Genomic DNA, 17954 nt, shown 5'->3' on the forward strand with positions numbered 1-17954 from the left:
TCTCCCTCTCTCCCTCTATCCTTCCGCAGCTTGTGCTCACTGTCTCTCAAAAATAAATAAACATTTTTTTTTAATTTTTAATTAAATTTAAAAACTGATACTCAACTCGGTTATTGGAGAAATTTTATGGGTCTTTGGAACAACCTGAGTATATATATCTTTTTCAACTGACTTTTATGAAATCTGGATACTGACCAAGTATTTCCCCTGAAACTTTAGCGTTCAAATTGAGATGCGCTGTTAATTACAACATCTGCATCAAATTTCAAAGGCTGAGTACAAAAAATATCTCATTAATAATTTTTATGTTGATTACAGGTTGAAATGATAACATCCTGTATATATTGGGCTAAACAAATCATATTATTAAAATAATTTTCATCTCTTTCTTTTTCTTTTTTTTTTAATGCGTTACCAGTTAATTGAGTGTTACATATGCGGCTCGCATTCCCCCGCCTAGAGAAAACACAAAGAGGTGTTGGGCTTACAATAAATTTGGAAAGACACACCATCAAAGTTAGCTAATAAGGCAAGACAATATCTGACTTATCTGACTAACGCCAAACAATAACTACTGTAGAGGGCCCGAGGAGGGAAGAAGGGGACACCCACAGGCCGGCCAAACTAGAGAAGGCGAGCCAGAAGTCGTGAGTTTTGAGCGAAGGCGCCGCAGGGCGCGCTGCGCACGCACCCCCCTGCGCTCCGCCCGTTTGACCCCGCCGCCGCGCCGTAGGTCAGGCTGCAAGCCGCCGGCTGCCATGGCGAACGTGTCCGAGCGGACGCTGCAGCTGTCTGTGCTGGTGGCCTTCGCGTCTGGAGTGCTCGTGGGCTGGCAGGCGAACCGGCTGCGGAGGCGCTACCTGGACTGGAGGAAGCGGAGGCTGCAGGACAAGCTGGCGGTGACTCAGAAGAAGCTGGACTTGGCCTGAGACCCCGCGCGCGCCCGCGCGCCCACCTCGCCTTGCGCTGGCGGGGCCTCCGGCGGGGCTCCGACACGTGACCCACGGTCTCCGTACACACTCTGCAGCGCCTTGCTCTTGATGGAGTCGGTGAGCGGTACTGACGGTACGGAGACTAAGCGGAGATGTAGGGGACGGGCGGATATCGTGGGGCAGGAGCGCCTGTGGATACCTTATAGGAGGTGACTCTCTCCCACAGACACCAGAGGGAGGAGGTTTTCTTTTCCCCCCAAAAACGTACACTGTGGTGTCGTAGTTCAGTTCACTGCGTGCCTTTAGTGGGCATGCCTTACCACGTGCAGTATCGTTGCACCTTGACATTAAACTTCTGGAAAGTAAGATACGGGAAAGAAGGAAAGGAAAAAAAGAAAACGGATCGTGGGGGTATTCCGGCCACCTCCTTTCCCCCATGTCATTCTTTTCGATAGTATCCTTGGTAGATCTTGGTATATCTTTGCATTCATGTTTTGTAATCTCCAGTCTGAATTCTTTGGTTCTTAGCAGCCTGGTAAAGTGGAAAGAGCACTGGCCTGGAAGTTAGGAGCCTTGCATCTAGTGGTAGCTTTTTCATCAGAGCTATGCAAATTTTCTTACCTGTAACATCAGATCTCATAGTTCATAGTTTAACTCCACAAGACAATAATTTTAAGTTAACGATTATATATTTCTAATTGTTTTTCTCTTCTGTTTCCAGCAGTTTGTCGAAGATGGATACAGAACACTGGACAGATCTAATTTCTCCTTGCACTTTATGAGTCAATTTTATTTTCAAAATAAAAAAAATTTTTAAACGTCTTTGAATCTTTTATCACAAGGAAAAGGAGTATCTTGCCTGGCAAGCAGTTCACTGCATCAAAAGATCGGGATTCTCAAAACTCATCTGTTAGTGTTTTGAGCAGATAATCTTTTTTAAGGAATATATGGCAATTCCTTGGTACAAGTGCAAAGGAGAGTTGGCCCAGGGACCATTAGGAGTCCTTTTGCCCAACTTTGTGCAGTAAAGCAAGGGACTGTGTAAACATAACTGAGTTAAGGATGATGTATGTAAGACTTTTGCACTTACGAGAGTGACAACATACTCCAGTTTTTATTGGTAAACACTTCATTTATGTGTTACTATGTTATATACATTAAAGGAAAACCCCTCTTGACCAGAGCTTAGTGATAAATTCCAACTGTTATCTAAAAATCAAGAGTGACTAAGGCCTTGTCTATTTTTAATTTGCAAGAGGTGTTTTCTATAACACTGTGCTTGCTCGTTCTTACAAAGATTAATTTTGTGTCTCAGCACATTAACATAAGAAAATTCAAACAAGTTTCCACACAAAGCTTTTATTTTTTATTTTTTTGTTCCATTTTACTGGAGCCATCATGCTTTATTACTTCCAACTCTTATTTTCCTTCTGTGAACACAAAGACTAAAATGTTGGTTCTTAGAGCTTATCCCATCTGGCCTGCAGTTTGCTTCTCAACCACATAGAAGATAGAGGCCATTAGGCCAGAATTCCCTCATTGTTCTTCCTCTCAATAGCTCTGTTGAAGGGCAGTGGTTTTCAAAAGGGCTGCACAATATAATCATCTAGAGAGCCTTGAAAATATCAGCATGCCACAGATTGCCATTTATGTAGTTTGGGGTATGCCTGAGCATTAGGATTTTTAAAGCTCGCCAAGTGATTGTGATGCCCAGCAGTGGTTCAAAACCACTGGTTTGGAAGCTTTATCTCATTGGCTTTTCCTTTCTCACAAGAGGAGATGCACACATCCCTTCCAAGGCTGACTCCTCTTTGGCCTCCGTTGAATTCTGCATCTCTCAGCCCCCTTCCTTGTTCTCTGGGACACAGTGTATTTCTAGCATCTGCAGTCTCTCCTTGCTTTCCAAATTCTTTTTACAAACCTGCACAGATCTTGACTTTGGAAAAAAAATCTTTGGTTGGCCCCATCATTTGCTAATTAGAAAAAATGGCCCACTATCACTTCCTAAATGCTTTGCCCATTAAACTCCTGGAGTCTTGGGGCGCCTGGGTGGCTCAGTCGGTTAAGCGTCCGACTTCAACTCAGGTCATGATCTCACAGTCCATGAGTTTGAGCCCCGCGTCGGGCTCTGGGCTGATGGCTCAGAGCCTGGAGCCTGCTTCCGATTCTGTGTCTCCCTCTCTCTCTGCCCCTCCCCCGTTCATGCTCTGTCTCTCTCTCTGTCTCAAAAAATAAACAAACGTTAAAAAAAAACTCCTGGAGTCTGCCCTCTGCATGCTCCAGAGCCATTGTTATCGAATGGCCATTTATGAATTTTTAATTTTCACCTCCAGAGTATTTGATAATGCCAGTTTCTCCCTGGAAATTATTCTTGCCATACTTCCCTAATAACATAAAATTACCCACGTTTCCAAACTTCTACTACTGCTTCCTTTTCCAAGTTCCTGAAACTTCAATCCTTGGGCCTCTGCTCTATCCTTTCCCTTTGATCACCAAGCCAGTCCCCAGGCTTAATGGACACATCCAAGCAGAACCCTCTCTAAGGTATTTCTATCCTACCTGATCCTTTTATTTCCAGCTTCACACTTGCAAGTGTCTGGTGGGTAAATTTCACTGGTAATCTTCCTCGAGAACTCAAATCCCATGTGTACAGTTCACTTGGCAGGGAATTCTGCATGCCAGGTGGCACTTCCATGACAATCTTTGGTAGTTGGTACAGCTTCATGATTCTAGTCCACCACCCTAGCTCATAAGCTCTTTGAGGCCAGTGCCTTAAACATCTTGTACCACAGGTCTAACCAGTGCTTTGCACCAAGGTGCTCATAAATGTTTGACACTTTTATTTGAGGTGGATTGTCTTAAGATCCTGAAATAGGCAACTTTCTCTGTCCTCTGGTGTAATCTCTCATTAGCAGGTCCCTAACTACTTAGTTCTGCTAACTGTACATAATGAGCCTCTCAAAAGCCATTGAATACGTTTTCAGTGTCTCCTGTAAGGTAGCAATACAAAGTTAACATTCATTTTAACAGAGTTGGAAGGAAATCATAGTGAGTTTTACAAAATAGCTTGTTCTCAGGAGAAATAGCCATCATGCTTTGCTTTGCTTTTGGCAACCTTACTACCAACCTTTCTTGTTTTAGGTTACCTTGATTTTCATAATGGCAAGAGAGAAGCAAAGACTGTTAATGTGACTATGCTGAGCATCACAAATCAAAAGAAATGTAAATTAAGGAAAAAGAAAGCAGCTGAGTACTCTCATCCCTTATAGCACACTAAATACTATTGAAATAGTATTTCTCAACCTTGAAAGTGCACATGAAACACTGAGGTATTATTAAAACATAGGTTCTGATTCTGTAGGTCTGTGATGGGGCCTGAGAACATGCATTTTTTCTTTTTTGAGAATATGCATTTCTAACAAGCTCCTAGATGATGTTGATGATGCTGATCCAGGACTTAAAGGAATAAATGGTTATAACTCTGAATATAGTACAAAATGTATAAAATCAGTCATCTTTCCACTTGAGATGAACAAGAGTAATCAGCTTTTTTGCATCCTTCCTCATCGCTCATACATATACACACATGTAGGGGGTTTATTTGTTTATTTTTACCAACATAGAATTATACCATATTCATGACTGTAACTTTTCCATTTAAAATATGGAAATCCTTATAGATCTGATCTACAATATTTTTTTTCTAATTTATACATGCATATTTAAATAAGGATTTCGTAAATGATGGATTTTGCTTACCTCTTACAATAGCACTCCTTTCTCATTTGTTGTTATAAACCTGTTTTTTTGTTTGTTTGTTTGTTTTCACACAGAACGCTTCAGGGGGCACCTGGGTGGCTCCGTTGGTTAAGCGTCTAACTTTGGCTCAGGTCATGATCTCACAGTTCTCGGGTTTGAGCCCTGCGTCTGGCTCTGTGCTGACAGCTCAGATCCTGGAGCCTGCTTCGGATTCTATGCCTCCCTCTCTCTGCCCCTCCCCTGCTTGTGCTTAGTCTCTCACTCTCTCTCAAAAATAAATAAACATTAAAAAAAATGTTTTTAAATATAGAACGCTTCAGGAATTTGCCTGTCATCCTCGCACAGAGGCCATACTAATCTCCTTACGGTTTCAGTTTTAGTATACGAGCTGCCCACGTGAGCACTGTTACAAATCTTTTTTTTTTAATGTAATTTTTTATTTTTTTTAATTTACATCCAAATTAGTTAGCATATAGTGCAACAATGATTTCAGGAGTAGATTCCTTAGTGCCCCTTACCCATTTAGCCCATCCCCCCTCCCACAACCCCTCCCGTAACCCTGTTTGTTCTCCATATTTATGAGTCTCTTCTGTGTTGTCCCCCTCCCTGTTTTTATATTATGTTTGTTTCCCTTCCCTTATGTTCATCTGTTTTGTCTCTTAAAGTCCTCATAGGAGTGAATCATGATTTTTTTCTCTGACTGACTCATTTCACTTAGCATGATACCCGCCAGTTCCATCCATGTAGTTGCAAATGGCAAGATTTCATTCTTTTTTTTTTTTTAATGTTTATTTATTTTTGAGAGAGACAGAGACAGAATGTGAGTGGGTTAGGGGCAAAGAGAAAGGGAGACACAGAATCCGAAGCAGGCTCCAGGATCTGAGCTGTCAGCACAGAGCCCGACGTGGGGCTCGAACTCACCAGCCGTGAGATCATGACCTGAGCCGAAGTCGGATGCTCAACCGACTGAGCCACCCAGGCGCCCCAAGATGTCATTCTTTTTGATTGCTGAGTAATACTCCATTGTGTGTGTGTGTGTGTGTGTGTGTATACACACCCCTTCTTTATCCATTCATCCATCGATGGACGTTTGGGCTCTTTCCATACTTTGGCTATTGTCGATAGTGTTGCTATAAACACGGGGTGCATGTGTCCCTGCAAAACAGCACACCTCTATCCCGTGGATAAATGCCTAGTAGTGCAATTGCTGGGTTGTAGGGTAGTTCCATTTTTAGTTTTTTGAGGAACCTCCATACTGTTTTCCAGAGTGGCTGCACCAGCTTGCATTCCCAACTGTTACAAATCTTTTTAATGAAGATACTACGTTGGGCTATTTATGTGAATTTTTAAGTATCATGAGCCATAATGCAGAAGTTAACTCAAACTAAAGACATGAGCTACAAAAAAGCAGATCATACCAAATAATTGTCAAGATATGAAGAACAACAACTCATATAGGTACGGAGTAAATTAGTACAACTTTGGGAAAATAGGCAGTATCTACTAAAGCTGAACATAAAACATGCCCTGTGGCCCAGCACTGTATACTTGTTTGTACTATGTATATATGTATGTAATAGCATTGTTTATAATAGCCCTAAACTGGAAACTACCCACATGTCCAGCCACAGTGGAATGAATGAGTATATTAAGAGGATCACACAATAAAATACCAGAGAGCAAAAGAACTGAACAAATTACAACTACACATGATGATACAGATGCATCTCACAAATAACATGTTGAGTGAAAAAAGCCCACCCGGATGCCAGTACACAATGCATGATTACACTGGACAGTTCAAAAGAGGCAAAACAAGTTTTTGTTACAAGTCAGTATAGTGTTTACTTTGGACATAGGCAGTGGAGGTGGGTAGGGATTAGGAAGGGAGAACTACCTAGGGTTCTGGTAATGTTCTGCATCCTTATATGAATGATGTTACTTGAAGGTGGGTTCAATGTGAAAATTCAGTGAGGTGGGCACTTGTCATTTCTCTCTAGGTATATTTGAAGAAAAAAGCACACAGATAAGTAGCATAGTAGCTGGACCTGTGGAATCAACTTGTTCGTCGTACAGAAGAGCATTCATTTATATTAGTGAAGTTCATCCTTTGCAAAGTGAGCTCATATCATCATTTTTACTCGGTGTAGTTAGTGCAAAGTTTGGGAACTGGACTTAAAGGATTCAGAACCATCTGGGGAAATGTTATTACAATCTCTCTGAGAGGAGGAGTAAAATGGAGATCATAATTATTTGCTCGCATACCTGCTGTAGGACAGACAAAATCACCACCCTCACAGAACTCAGGATGGACAACGTGATAACGTGCAACACTAAAGTGAAATGAAACCAGCAACGCCACAAACGGCGAAGAATATAAAACCTGTCCTTTGATGTGACAGTGTAGGCCACATAGGAAAGCTACCCTTGCTGTTAATTTAAGAGTTTATGACGCTTAAATTATACCTTAAGATAAGTTCAGCAAAACTGGTTATGAGAGAACAAATGCCGTTACACCGACACCCCCAACAGCATTGGCGTGGTAACACTGAGGTATTGTGGGACATGTAGTTTCCGACGCCGTGGCGCATTCTCCCCCACCTCCCCCACCCACGTCCTCTGGAACTGGCCGGCAAAAGAGAACTACTGGGCACTGGGCCTGACCTGAGAGCCCTGCGGCGCGGAGGGATGGCTACTGCGACAGGGCACGACCTCCACCTCCCTCCTCCACTCGCCTGCGGGTTCCGGGGCTGAGAGGCGGGCGCGCCGTGATTGCGTCACCGGCCCACCCGCCGCCGTGGTTTCCCTGGCGACCGGGAGGGCGCCCGGAGCAGAGGCGAGGGAGATGCTGGCTAGGCGGCCGCGTAATCCTCTGCAGGCCCTGCAGCGCCGCACTCAGGAACTGAAGCTACAGGTAGCGTCTGGCTGTCCAGCCGGGGGCCTGGGCATCACGAGGCAGCCTGGGTTCTAGTGGCGGGCGAGATCTGGGGTGTACCTTAATCCTGGCAGCCTACCCCAACCCACTTACTTTCCCGAGTTGTAGCGCTCCCTCCTCCACCCCAACATCCTGAAGCGAAACCCCGATTCTAACCCCTCTTGCTCCTAGTCCAACCCCCGGAAGCTGAACCTCCCGAAAATCTTGACCATCGACCAAGCAAGCGCCTTACCCCTGCCCCTCACATCTCAGTCTCCAGCCTAATAACTCCCTTAACCACTCTCCAACGTAGTAACTCCCTTAACCAACCTCGCTTCCAAAGTTAAACTTGACAATAACCATTTCCAACTATCTCTGCGCCCATCGCTTTCCTCCACTCTCCATGCCTCCTTACCTTTGAGCCTTTTTCCAGTGGAAGCCGTTTTTGCGTCACATGAACTCAAAACGAAATAGATGTTAAAGAATACACCTAATATGTAAGGAAAATATTAGGTTCCGACAAATGAGTGAAGGACATGAACTGAAGGAGAAATACAGGGAAGCCATAAACATGAGAAAAGTTAACTTAAAAAAATAACGTAACTAAATAAAATATCACAAACATTTTTTAAAAATCACAATAGTCAGTACTGGGGAGGGTGTGATGAAACAGGCACTTATATACACTGCTCTAGAGTATAAAGTGCAACATTTCTGGAAAGCAATTTGACAAGATGTGGCAAATATTCATGCTCCTAGGCTGGGAAATTACATTTCCGGGGGTTTGCCATACATAATAATAAAAAGATTGGGACAGAAATTGATGTATAAAAGTATCCATCACGGTGTTCCTTAGACTGGATATCACTTAAATGATCAGTAATAGGGGAATGGGTAAATAACTTATGATGGGATAAAATAGTATGATTAAAATTTTGTTAAAAGATTTTAGTGTGTTAGGTAGGATATTTGTGATAAAATGTCAAGTTAGAAAAAATATCAAATATAAAATTGAATAGACAGTATTTCAGTAAAATTATTTTAAGTATAATACATACAGAAAAAAGATTGAAGAAGGGCCATCTGGGTGGCTCAGTCAGTTACGCATCCTACTCTTGATTTCTGCTCAGGTCATGATCTCATGGTTTGTGAGTTCAGGCCTCACATAGGGCTCTGAGCTGACAGTGCAGAGCCTGCTTGGGATTCTCTCTCTCTTTCTGCCCCTCCCCTGTCTTTGTTTCTCTTCATACTTTTTGATATTTTCATAATTTTTACACCAAATGTGCATAACTTTAAAAAATAAGAAAAAAAGTAAGTAGTAATTAATGGTTTGTTAATTTATTTTCTAAAATTCTTATTTTGCTTTGATAATTTTACTTTTTTTTCATTTGATCTGTTACTGAATATAATTATTTTCTAATCTTTGACAGATAAGAGATTTACTGAGTGCTCATATTTGGTCCAGTTGTGGACTCCCATTTAAAAAGTACAAAAGAGGGGTGCCTGGGTGGCTCAGTTAACCATCTGACTCTTGGTTTGGGGCTCAGGTCATGATCTCACACTTCGTGAGATCAAGCCCCACATGGGGCTCTGCGCTGACAGTGCAAAGCCTGCTTGGGATTCTGTCTTCTTCTGTCTCTGCCCCACCCCTGCTCTCGCTCTCTTGAAATAAATAAATGAGCTTTAAAAAATAAAAATTTTGGGGCGCCTGGGTGGCTCAGTCGGTTAAATGACCGACTTCAGCTCAAGTCACGATCTCACCTTCCGTGAGTTCGGCCCTGCGTTGGGCTCTGGGCTGATGGCTCAGAGCCTGGAGCCTGCTTCCGGTTCTGTGTCTCCCTCTCTCTCTGCCCCTCCCCCGTTCATGTTCTGTCTCTGTCTCAAAATAAATAAACGTTAAAAAAAATTTTTTTAAATAAAAATTTAGAAAAGGACAAAAGATTTGATGGATATAAGTGACTTTTGGACTTACAGTCGTACAATGAAAGCAACATACTCTTCTGGTGGAAATAAAACTTGATGAGGCTTTGACTTAAACTGAGTCCTGGCTAGATGCTTACTATGTTTCTGTATCCGATTTTAAATTTAGTGAGGTCTTGGGAGAACCAGGAAAGTTTCAGAAGTAGATTACAAAAAATTATTACTAAAACAAAGACCAAACAAAACAATTACAAAGATTAGTGACCCTAGAGAAGACTTAGCTCAGGAGTCTTCTGATAGCCTGAGTGTCTGGGAAGGACTCTTTGATAGGGAAGATCTGTCTCCACAGAGGACACCTGAAGCAAAACATGAAGAGATTTCCAACTTGATGTCCATGGACAAGTAATCAAGAGCCCATCTGGGTCATGCCTGTTAGCACTGACTCTGTCACCAGCTATGCATTTCGTAACTAACACTCAGATGCAAAATAGGAGGAGGAGAGAAGAAGCTAGTGAATTTCTCTTCTTGCATCCACGTTGCCTTCCCCGCGTCATCTTTAGAAAAGAACCCGAAAGAAATCTGTGCCTCTTTTGTGGGTACATTGGCAAAGGTACACAAGGTGTTGAGAAAATACTAAGTCAAGGTGTAAGGTAGAAGAATGAGGATAAGCAAACTTGTGGCATATTCATACAATACTATTGAGCAACAAAGGAATAAATTAATGATACAATATGGCAGTATCTCAAAACACGCCGTGTGAAAGGGTGACACAAGAGAATACATCCTTTCTGAGAACTTTCTGGGGTAATGGTAATTTTCTGTGTATTGATAGGGGTTAGAGTTACCTGAGTGTATGCATTTGCCAAAACTCAGCAAATGTATATTTAAGATTTTATATGTAAGTTTTATACCAAACCTTGAACTCTAGTTAGCGATACCTGTGGTACATCATTTATGAGGCAGTGTATTCATGACTGCAATTTGCTTTCAAATACATTAAAAAATCAGATGGATTGATCAAAAGCTATAGTAAAATATTAATGGTAGAATCTAGGTAGGGGTATATGGGGAGTCACTGTGAAATTTTTTCAACTTCATTGTATGTTTAAAAGTGTTCATTGTGAAATCTTGGGAACAAAGAATTAAAATATTATTTCCTGAGGTCATACAGTATTTAGCAATATAATCTAACAGTCTCTGTTTATTGTAGGTTGATGGCTTGCTTTCTGAGAGTCAATTGAAAGAAGCTCTAGAAGCCAGTAAAAGGCGAGATATTTACCAAAGGTAAAACCCACTAAATTATATAAGCTTTCCAGAAACCACACTTACATTTCACTGGGCAGGATTTATAGCATAGAAATTGTTTGACGTGTTCTTTCACTCCTTTATTGTACAGTTTCTCAAAAGTCAAAATAATAATGGGAAATAATACTGGGGTCATAACTAATGAAATTTTCCAAAACGTATTTAAAAATGTTTCTTGCAAGTATCTGTATCTCCCAGGTGTAGATATTGGAATGGTAAGATTAAATAGAGAATTACACTTGTTAAAAAGCAGCAACTTACATTTATTCTGTACTCTGTACGGACCAAGCAGTGTGGTCCACACTCTAAAACCTTTTTCTTGATTAATTTTCACAATCATACTATGAGATACTTATTAATATAGGTGAGGGTTCACAGGGTTTTGTTCACAGGGTTTTGTTCACAGGGTTTTGTTAATATGTCTGACATTACTTTGCTGTAAGATATTAAAGTGGGCAGGCCGTAAAAATGTTTGAAGACCACTGAGAAATGCAGAATTCACTCAAGTCAGAGAGAAATTCCCTGCAGTCTCAGTGGAGATGCAGGCAATCAAATGAAGAATTAGATCATGGTATAACTTGGATCTAGAAAAACTAACCTAAATCTGAGTAATGGATTAAGGTTGTGACAGCAGCTATAAAAACTGCTCAGATTCAAGATAGTGACTGAGGCAGAATTACGGTAGATCCTTGGCCTCCTGTAGCCTCCTGGGACCTGGTCAGAAAATTCTATTAAGGAATCCCACCTTGCTTAGGATAGTGACCTTAACTCCCTTGACATGGGAAAACTGTTCTCTTGGGTGTTTTTTGTTTTATTCTGACTTTTTCTTTTAACCCTGGAGGAATTGAAAATTAAATCAAGTTTAACATTACATAGACATGATGAACTAGATCAAATTAGACTATTAATACTTTTGTATTCAATTTTAGGACGTCATTAAGATAATGTGTATATTTTGGGTATTTAGAAGTGTGTATAACATTCAAAAGAACATGAAATTCATTTTATTAGTTTAAAGGATTCATTGAATCATTTGAAAAAGTTTTACTTAATTCAGGCATTCAAAGTTCTTAAAAGCAAAATAAAATGAATTTTAAAATGTTGAAGGGAATTTAATTAACTATATTAAATAAGGTTGTTTAGTTCAAATTGAATTAATCAAATAATAAAAAGTGAAGCTGATTATACTTGCTTTACTAGATTTTATTTTATTTTATTTTTTTTAACATTTATTTATTTTTGAGACAGAGAGGGACAGAGCATGAACGGGGGAGGGCCAGAGAGAGAGGGAGACACAGAATCTGAAACAGGCTCCAGGCTCTGAGCTGTCAGCACAGAGCCCGACGTGGGGCTGGAACTCACAGAGCGCGAGATCATGACCTGAGCCGACATCAGACGCTTAACCGACTGAGCCACCCAGGCGCCCCTTATTTTATTTTTTTAAACTTATATAGTATCTACTTTTTTTTAATGTTTTTAAAATTTTTATTTATTTATTTATTCTTGAGAAAGAGAGAGACAGAACACGACCAGGGGAGGGGCAGAGCGAGAAAGGGACACAGAATCCGAAGCAGGCTCCAGGCTCTGAGCTCTCAGCACAGAGCCTGATGCGGGGCTCGAACCCACAAGCCATGGGTTTGTGACCTGAGATCATGACCTGAGCTGAAGTTGAAGGCTTTACCAACTGAGCCACCCGGACACCCCTACTAGATTTTAAAATAGAATAAAATTTATAGGCTGAATTTGAAGTTCCAGGGAAGACTGGGTTTTTAAATTTTATTTTAATAAACTAATAATAGTATTTTTTTTATGTTTATTTTTGAGAGAGAGACAGAGCATGAGTTGGGGAGGGGCAGAGAAAGAGGGAGACATAGAATGTGAAGCAGGCTCCAGGCTGTGAGCTGTCAGCACAGAGCCCAAGGTGGGACTGGAACTCATGAACCACTAGATCATGACCTGAGCTGAAGTCGGAGGCTTAACTGACTGAGCCACCCACGTGCCCCAACTGATAATTATTTTTAAACCCAAGTAACTATAAATAGTCTTCTTTGTGTATAAAGAGATCCCTGTCACAATCATTTAAAAATTCACATTGAGAAATATGGCCCTTTGTAGCAACGTGGATGGAACTGGAGAGTGTGATGCTAAGTGAAATAAGCCATACAGAGAAAGATAGATACCATATGTTTTCACTCTTTTTTTTTTTTTAATTTTTTTTTTTCAACGTTTATTTATTTTTGGGACAGAGAGAGACAGAGCATGAACAGGGGAGGGGCAGAGAGAGAGGGAGACACAGAATCGGAAACAGGCTCCAGGCTCCGAGCCATCAGCCCAGAGCCCGACGCGGGGCTCGAACTCACGGAGCGCGAGATCGTGACCTGGCTGAAGTCGGACGCTCAACCGACTGCGCCACCCAGGCGCCCCATGTTTTCATTCTTAATGTGGATCCTGAGAAACTTAACAGGAACCCATGGGGGAGGGGAAGGGAAAAAAAAAAAAAAGAGGTTAGAGTAGGAGAGAGCCAAAGCATAAGAGACTCTTAAAAACAGAACAAACTGAGGGCGATGGGGGGTGGGAGGGAGGGGAGGGTGGGCGATGGGTATTGAGGAGGGCACCTTTTGGGATGAGCACGCTGTATGGAAACCAATTTGACAATAAATTTCATATATTTAAAACAAAAAAAATTCACATTGACATTTGTATGTCTGAGAACGTCAGTTAGCCCTTATGTTTGATTAATTGTCTGGTTATAAAATAAAAATCATTTCTTCTTAAACCTTTGAGGACATTGTTGGTTTTCTTTGCATTCAGCAATGTGAATAAGTTTGATGATAGTTCCTTTATTTTTTTTAATGTTTATTTATTTATTTTGACAGAGAGAGCGTGCACGCTAGCATGGGTGCAGGGGAAGGGCAGAGAGAGGGAGAGAGAGGGAATCCCAAGCAGGCTCTGTGCTGTCAGACATGGGGCTTGATCTCACAAACCATGAAATCATGACCTGAGCCGAAATCAAGAGTCAGACGCTTAAATGACTGAGCCACCCAGGGGCCCCATGATGATATTCCTTTATGATTGACCTGTGTGGGGCTTTTCTCTTCCACCTTGGTGCTTTGGAAATTCATCACAACCTATTTAAGCGTTGTTTTTTATCCTGCTAAACACTTAGTGGGTCTTTTCAACTTGAAACGTCTTGTCTCTCATAAGCTCTGAGAGATTTTCTTTTACTAAAAGATTTTTTTTTCCTACTTCCGTTTGTTGCTTCCTGAAAAACCTTTGAGTGAGGTATTAAACCTCCTGGACTATTCCTCTTGGTCTCTTATCTCCCCATTAATAGTTTTCATTTCTTTGTCTTTTTGTTTATACCCGGGGATTTCTCTTGTCTTTGGTTCTTCTGGACTCCCAACTACTTATTTATTTATTTAATTTCAGTTAGTCTTAAATTTGACCGTCCATGTTGCTGGTTTTCTTTAATGTATCTGGTGGTCCTTGGGTTATTCATTTTTATTTAAGAAATGAGGGACTAGTGTGATTATTCTAGATGGCAGTCCAGGATTCTTCTACTATTGTGTGTATAGGGTCTCTTCCCTGCAGTATTATCCCCTGAATGAGAGTGAAATTCTTTGTACGTGGGCAGAGAATTTCAGGGGGCCGGGAACTAACTGTTAAGCTGAGGCGTGTCCGTGCCAGAATAGAGTGGGCTTTAACCCTGGCGTACAGGAAACTTCTTTGGCAGCTGTAGTTCTCCCCAGGCCATTCATTCATTTTGTTTTTTAGAGATGAATCCTCTGGTAAGGAGGGACAGCAGAGGGGGGGTGAGATAAGAGAGAAGGGAAGCTAGCTGGCTCAGATTTTCTGTGAACAGACTTTTTAAAAAATCAGACTTCTTATAAAAGGCCTTAACTAAATCTATGGGGCGCCTGGGTGGCGCAGTCGGTTGAGCGTCCGACTTCAGCCAGGTCACGATCTCGCGGTCTGTGAGTTCGAGCCCCGCGTCAGGCTCTGGGCTGATGGCTCAGAGCCTGGAGCCTGTTTCCGATTCTGTGTCTCCCTCTCTCTCTGCCCCTCCCCCGTTCATGCTCTGTCTCTCTCTGTCCCAAAAATAAATAAACGTTGAAAAAAAAAAAAAAAAGAAAACGCCTTAACTAAATCTAAACTTAATCAGTATCTTTACTCTCTCCCTAAATAATACAAAGCCCTTAGATTGTCTTAAGACTGATTGCCTTCAGGGGCACCTGGGTGGCTCAGTGGGTTACGTGTCTGACTTCAGCTCTGGTTATGATCTCACCGTCTCATGGTTCGTGAGTTTGAGCCCCACATCAGACTCTGCTGTCAGCGCGAAACACGCTTCGGATCCTCTGCCTCTCTCTCTGCCCCTCCCCTTCTCGCTGCCTTCCCCCCACCCCCAAATAAGCATTAAAAAATGATTGGTTGCCTTTATAGCTTAGATGCTATGGATATCATTTGATTAATATAACATAACATAATATAAAATGACATAACATAATTAATATATAAAGCAAATCCCAGCCATTGTGGATGTCTTCATCTGTAGAACTTCATAATACATTCCCTTAGACGCACTTTAATTACCCCTCTCTCCCCGATCCTTCCTACCTGCTGACCCAAATCGTGGCATCCTCTCCCTGGCAGATCTTTTTCTCTTAGGGGCCTCTTCCGAGAACGTGCTTCCATCTCTTTTCCATGCGGCAGAAATTTGTTGAAATGTCTTGTTGACAGGTGGTCTCTCTCTCATTCTCCTACATTCAGGGTTTATTACCTTTTTTTTTTTAATTTTTTTTTTTAACGTTTATTTATTTTTGAGACAGAGAGAGGCAGAGCATGAACGGGGGAGGGTCAGAGAGAGGGAGACACAGAATCTGAAACAGGCTCCAGGCTCTGAGCCGTCAGCACAGAGCCCGACGCAGGGCTTGAACTCACGGACCGCGAGATCATGACCTGAACCGAAGTCGGCCGCTTAACCGACTGAGCCACCCAGGCGCCCCGGGTTTATTACCTTTTAAAATGTTTCATCAGTTTTGGTGGGGCTTCAGGAGGTGGTGAAGAGAATTTTTTGAATCTAGGTCTCAGGATCCTTTTAGTCTGAGTAACAGGGTGCCTGTTAAAACTAGGGGCTCTACTGTCAATCTCATTCCACGAAAAGTCTGGAAGTAGGTTCCCCCACGGTGGATGAGTGGCTCGCGAGGTCCTCAAGGCCCAGCTCTTGCTCTCATTGTGCTCTGTCATCCTCATCTAGTCGGCGATGGCTCCCGTCGCCTTTACAGAGTCCCCAAGCATCAGCATCTAAAAACAGAAAAGGTGAAGGATTCTTTACGTGCTGCACCAGGGAGGATAAAATGGGAGACAGCGCCCAACATACTTCTTTCTTGTGTTGTCGGCCAGCGCTGGGCCACACAGTCACCCCACCCATGATGGGTCCTGAGCACTTAGGTGTCAGTGTGGGACCGACCCTGCCAGCGTAGACCCTGATGGGGTAATGGGGTCTAAGACTTAAGCCAGATTACACGAGCCATCTGTGGAATAATCAAAACAGCGTACCCGTCTGCATAGGCGACGCTCAAAAGGGGAATGTGCCGTGGTGGGACGAGGCCAGCTCTAGAATCCTAAGCTCTGCCCCCGCGTGTTACTCTACCACTGACTAGCTGTGGCCGCCCCTTAGAACCTCACTTCCTTCCGCCGGAGTGAGAGCTGGTACGAGCCTCAAAGGAGGTGGTGCTCTTGTGAAGTGCCTGGCACCGTGCACGGTGTGCGATAAAACTTGGATATTATCGCCATTACTTATGTCTTCTCGGCTAGGCCCTCAGTTCATGGGACTTCAGAGCTGAAGAAGCAGTTTGAAGTCCAGTGCTTTCCTTATTTTAGAGATAGGAAACCGAAGCTCAGAGTCACATAAGCTTTCTGAGCCTTGGCTGTCATACCTGTGTACCTTAGAGCACGTGAGTATCACCCAAGCCGGTGGGTAGGAAGGCAGTTACAGGTGAATTTTTTAACATCATTCATATAATAGCTAATCGCCCTGCCCGCTTAAAGACTTATGTATGATTCCATGAAATAACTTTCTAGTCTGACAATAGAAAAATTCATACTTCTTTCCTTTCTTTTTGAAAATTTAGGTGTATCCAGTTAAAACGGGCGATAGATGAAAATAAAGATGCTCTTCAAAAATTGAACAAAGTAAGTGTTACGGTTGATAATATTACCAAAAAAAAAAAAAAACCCAACCCTGTTTTTGTCCCGATGTTTTCGTGAAGTGGGAATTCATTAGAGTGGTTAAGTTCCTGGGTTTGCTTTAGCGGTGGTGAAGTCTGCCTGCGGCCGGTGCTGACTCGCCCTGCCGGCATGCTGAGGGTGTGCTTTGGAGCAGAAAAGCCAGGGCTCCAAATGCTGAGGAGAGTTCAGCTTTGGTGAACTTACCCAGCACTGAGGACTCGGAAGATCGAGGAAGAAGTTTCCTTTATTTTCGCATTGTGTAAGTTTTACGTTTTACAGGCTAGAGTTGTTTTTTGGGTTTTGTTTATTTTATTTTACTTCATTTCGTTTCGTTTGATTTGATTTGATTTGATTTTAATTTACATCCAAGTTAGTGAGCATATCGTGCGACAATGATTTCAGGAGTAGATTCCTTAACGCCCCTTCCCCATTTAGCCCATCCCCCCTCCCGCCACCCCTCCAGCAACCCTCTGTCCGTTCTCCGTATTTAAGAGTCTCTTATGTTTTGTCCCCCTCCCTGTTTCTATATTCTTTTTGCTTCCCTTCCCTTGTCGAGTTGTTTTAATTTTAATTACACTGTGGGGAGAGTACATAATCTGGCCTGGAGCATAAGTGCTAAAGAAGCTTCTTGCATCACACGGCAGCTCTAATGTCGGTGACTCTGCAGAAATAGGAGGAACTAGAATTTACTCTTGGAAGTCCCTTCAGGGTTTTTTCTTTTAGTATGAGCCTGAGCTTCATTCAGCTTAGTGTCCAGGGCCAGAGTCTCACAGAGCATGTAAAGTGGAGGGCATCTAAAAGTCATCTCCCTGGGGCGCCTGGGTGGCGCAGTCGGTTAAGCGTCCGACTTCAGCCAGGTCACAATCTCGCGGTCTGTGAGTTCGAGCCCCGCCTCA

The 17954-nt window shown here is 42.4% G+C and overlaps 3 protein-coding genes and 1 non-coding gene across 12 annotated transcripts in view; 2 read left to right on the forward strand and 2 right to left on the reverse strand.

The window, feature by feature from the left end:
* Positions 1–7459, reverse strand: part of LOC101089184 (two pore calcium channel protein 1-like) — a 69586-nt gene extending 62127 nt beyond the window's left edge. The window contains exon 1 of one of the 2 annotated variants that reach the window (XM_023251896.2): positions 7356–7459. The gene's annotated coding sequence lies outside the window, so the exon portion shown is untranslated. Of the gene's footprint in view, positions 1–612; positions 654–7355 lie in introns of those variants that run through there. The other variant, XM_045054590.1, reaches the window with a different exon arrangement.
* Positions 720–1754, forward strand: MTLN (mitoregulin). Of its 4 annotated transcripts, none has more exons than XM_045054592.1 (2): positions 720–1049; positions 1654–1754. In XM_045054592.1, the coding sequence occupies exon 1, from the start codon at positions 759–761 to the stop codon at positions 927–929; it is 171 nt and encodes a 56-aa protein (XP_044910527.1). In that variant the 5' UTR covers positions 720–758; the 3' UTR covers positions 930–1049; positions 1654–1754. The 4 variants fall into 4 exon arrangements, 3 of the variants coding, with proteins under 3 accessions (XP_044910527.1, XP_044910528.1, XP_023107963.2); XM_045054593.1 differs by having other exon boundaries at positions 1657–1754; XM_023252195.2 differs by having other exon boundaries at positions 721–1065.
* On the reverse strand, positions 4992–5095 carry LOC111559941. The gene has a single exon (XR_002741406.1). It is a non-coding gene; the product is annotated as a U6 spliceosomal RNA (small nuclear RNA).
* NPHP1 (nephrocystin 1) overlaps positions 7397–17954 on the forward strand; it is a 63117-nt gene continuing 52559 nt past the window's right edge. For all 5 annotated transcript variants that reach the window (XM_019827602.3, XM_019827604.3, XM_019827603.3 and 2 more), the window contains exons 1-3: positions 7397–7605; positions 10736–10809; positions 16962–17022. In XM_019827602.3, coding sequence (XP_019683161.3) covers positions 7537–7605; positions 10736–10809; positions 16962–17022 — 204 coding nt within the window. In that variant the 5' untranslated portion in view covers positions 7397–7536. The remainder of the gene's footprint in view (positions 7606–10735; positions 10810–16961; positions 17023–17954) is intronic.

The sequence above is a fragment of the Felis catus genome, chromosome A3, assembly GCF_018350175.1.
Source record: "Felis catus isolate Fca126 chromosome A3, F.catus_Fca126_mat1.0, whole genome shotgun sequence".
Lineage (NCBI taxonomy): Eukaryota > Metazoa > Chordata > Mammalia > Carnivora > Felidae > Felis > Felis catus.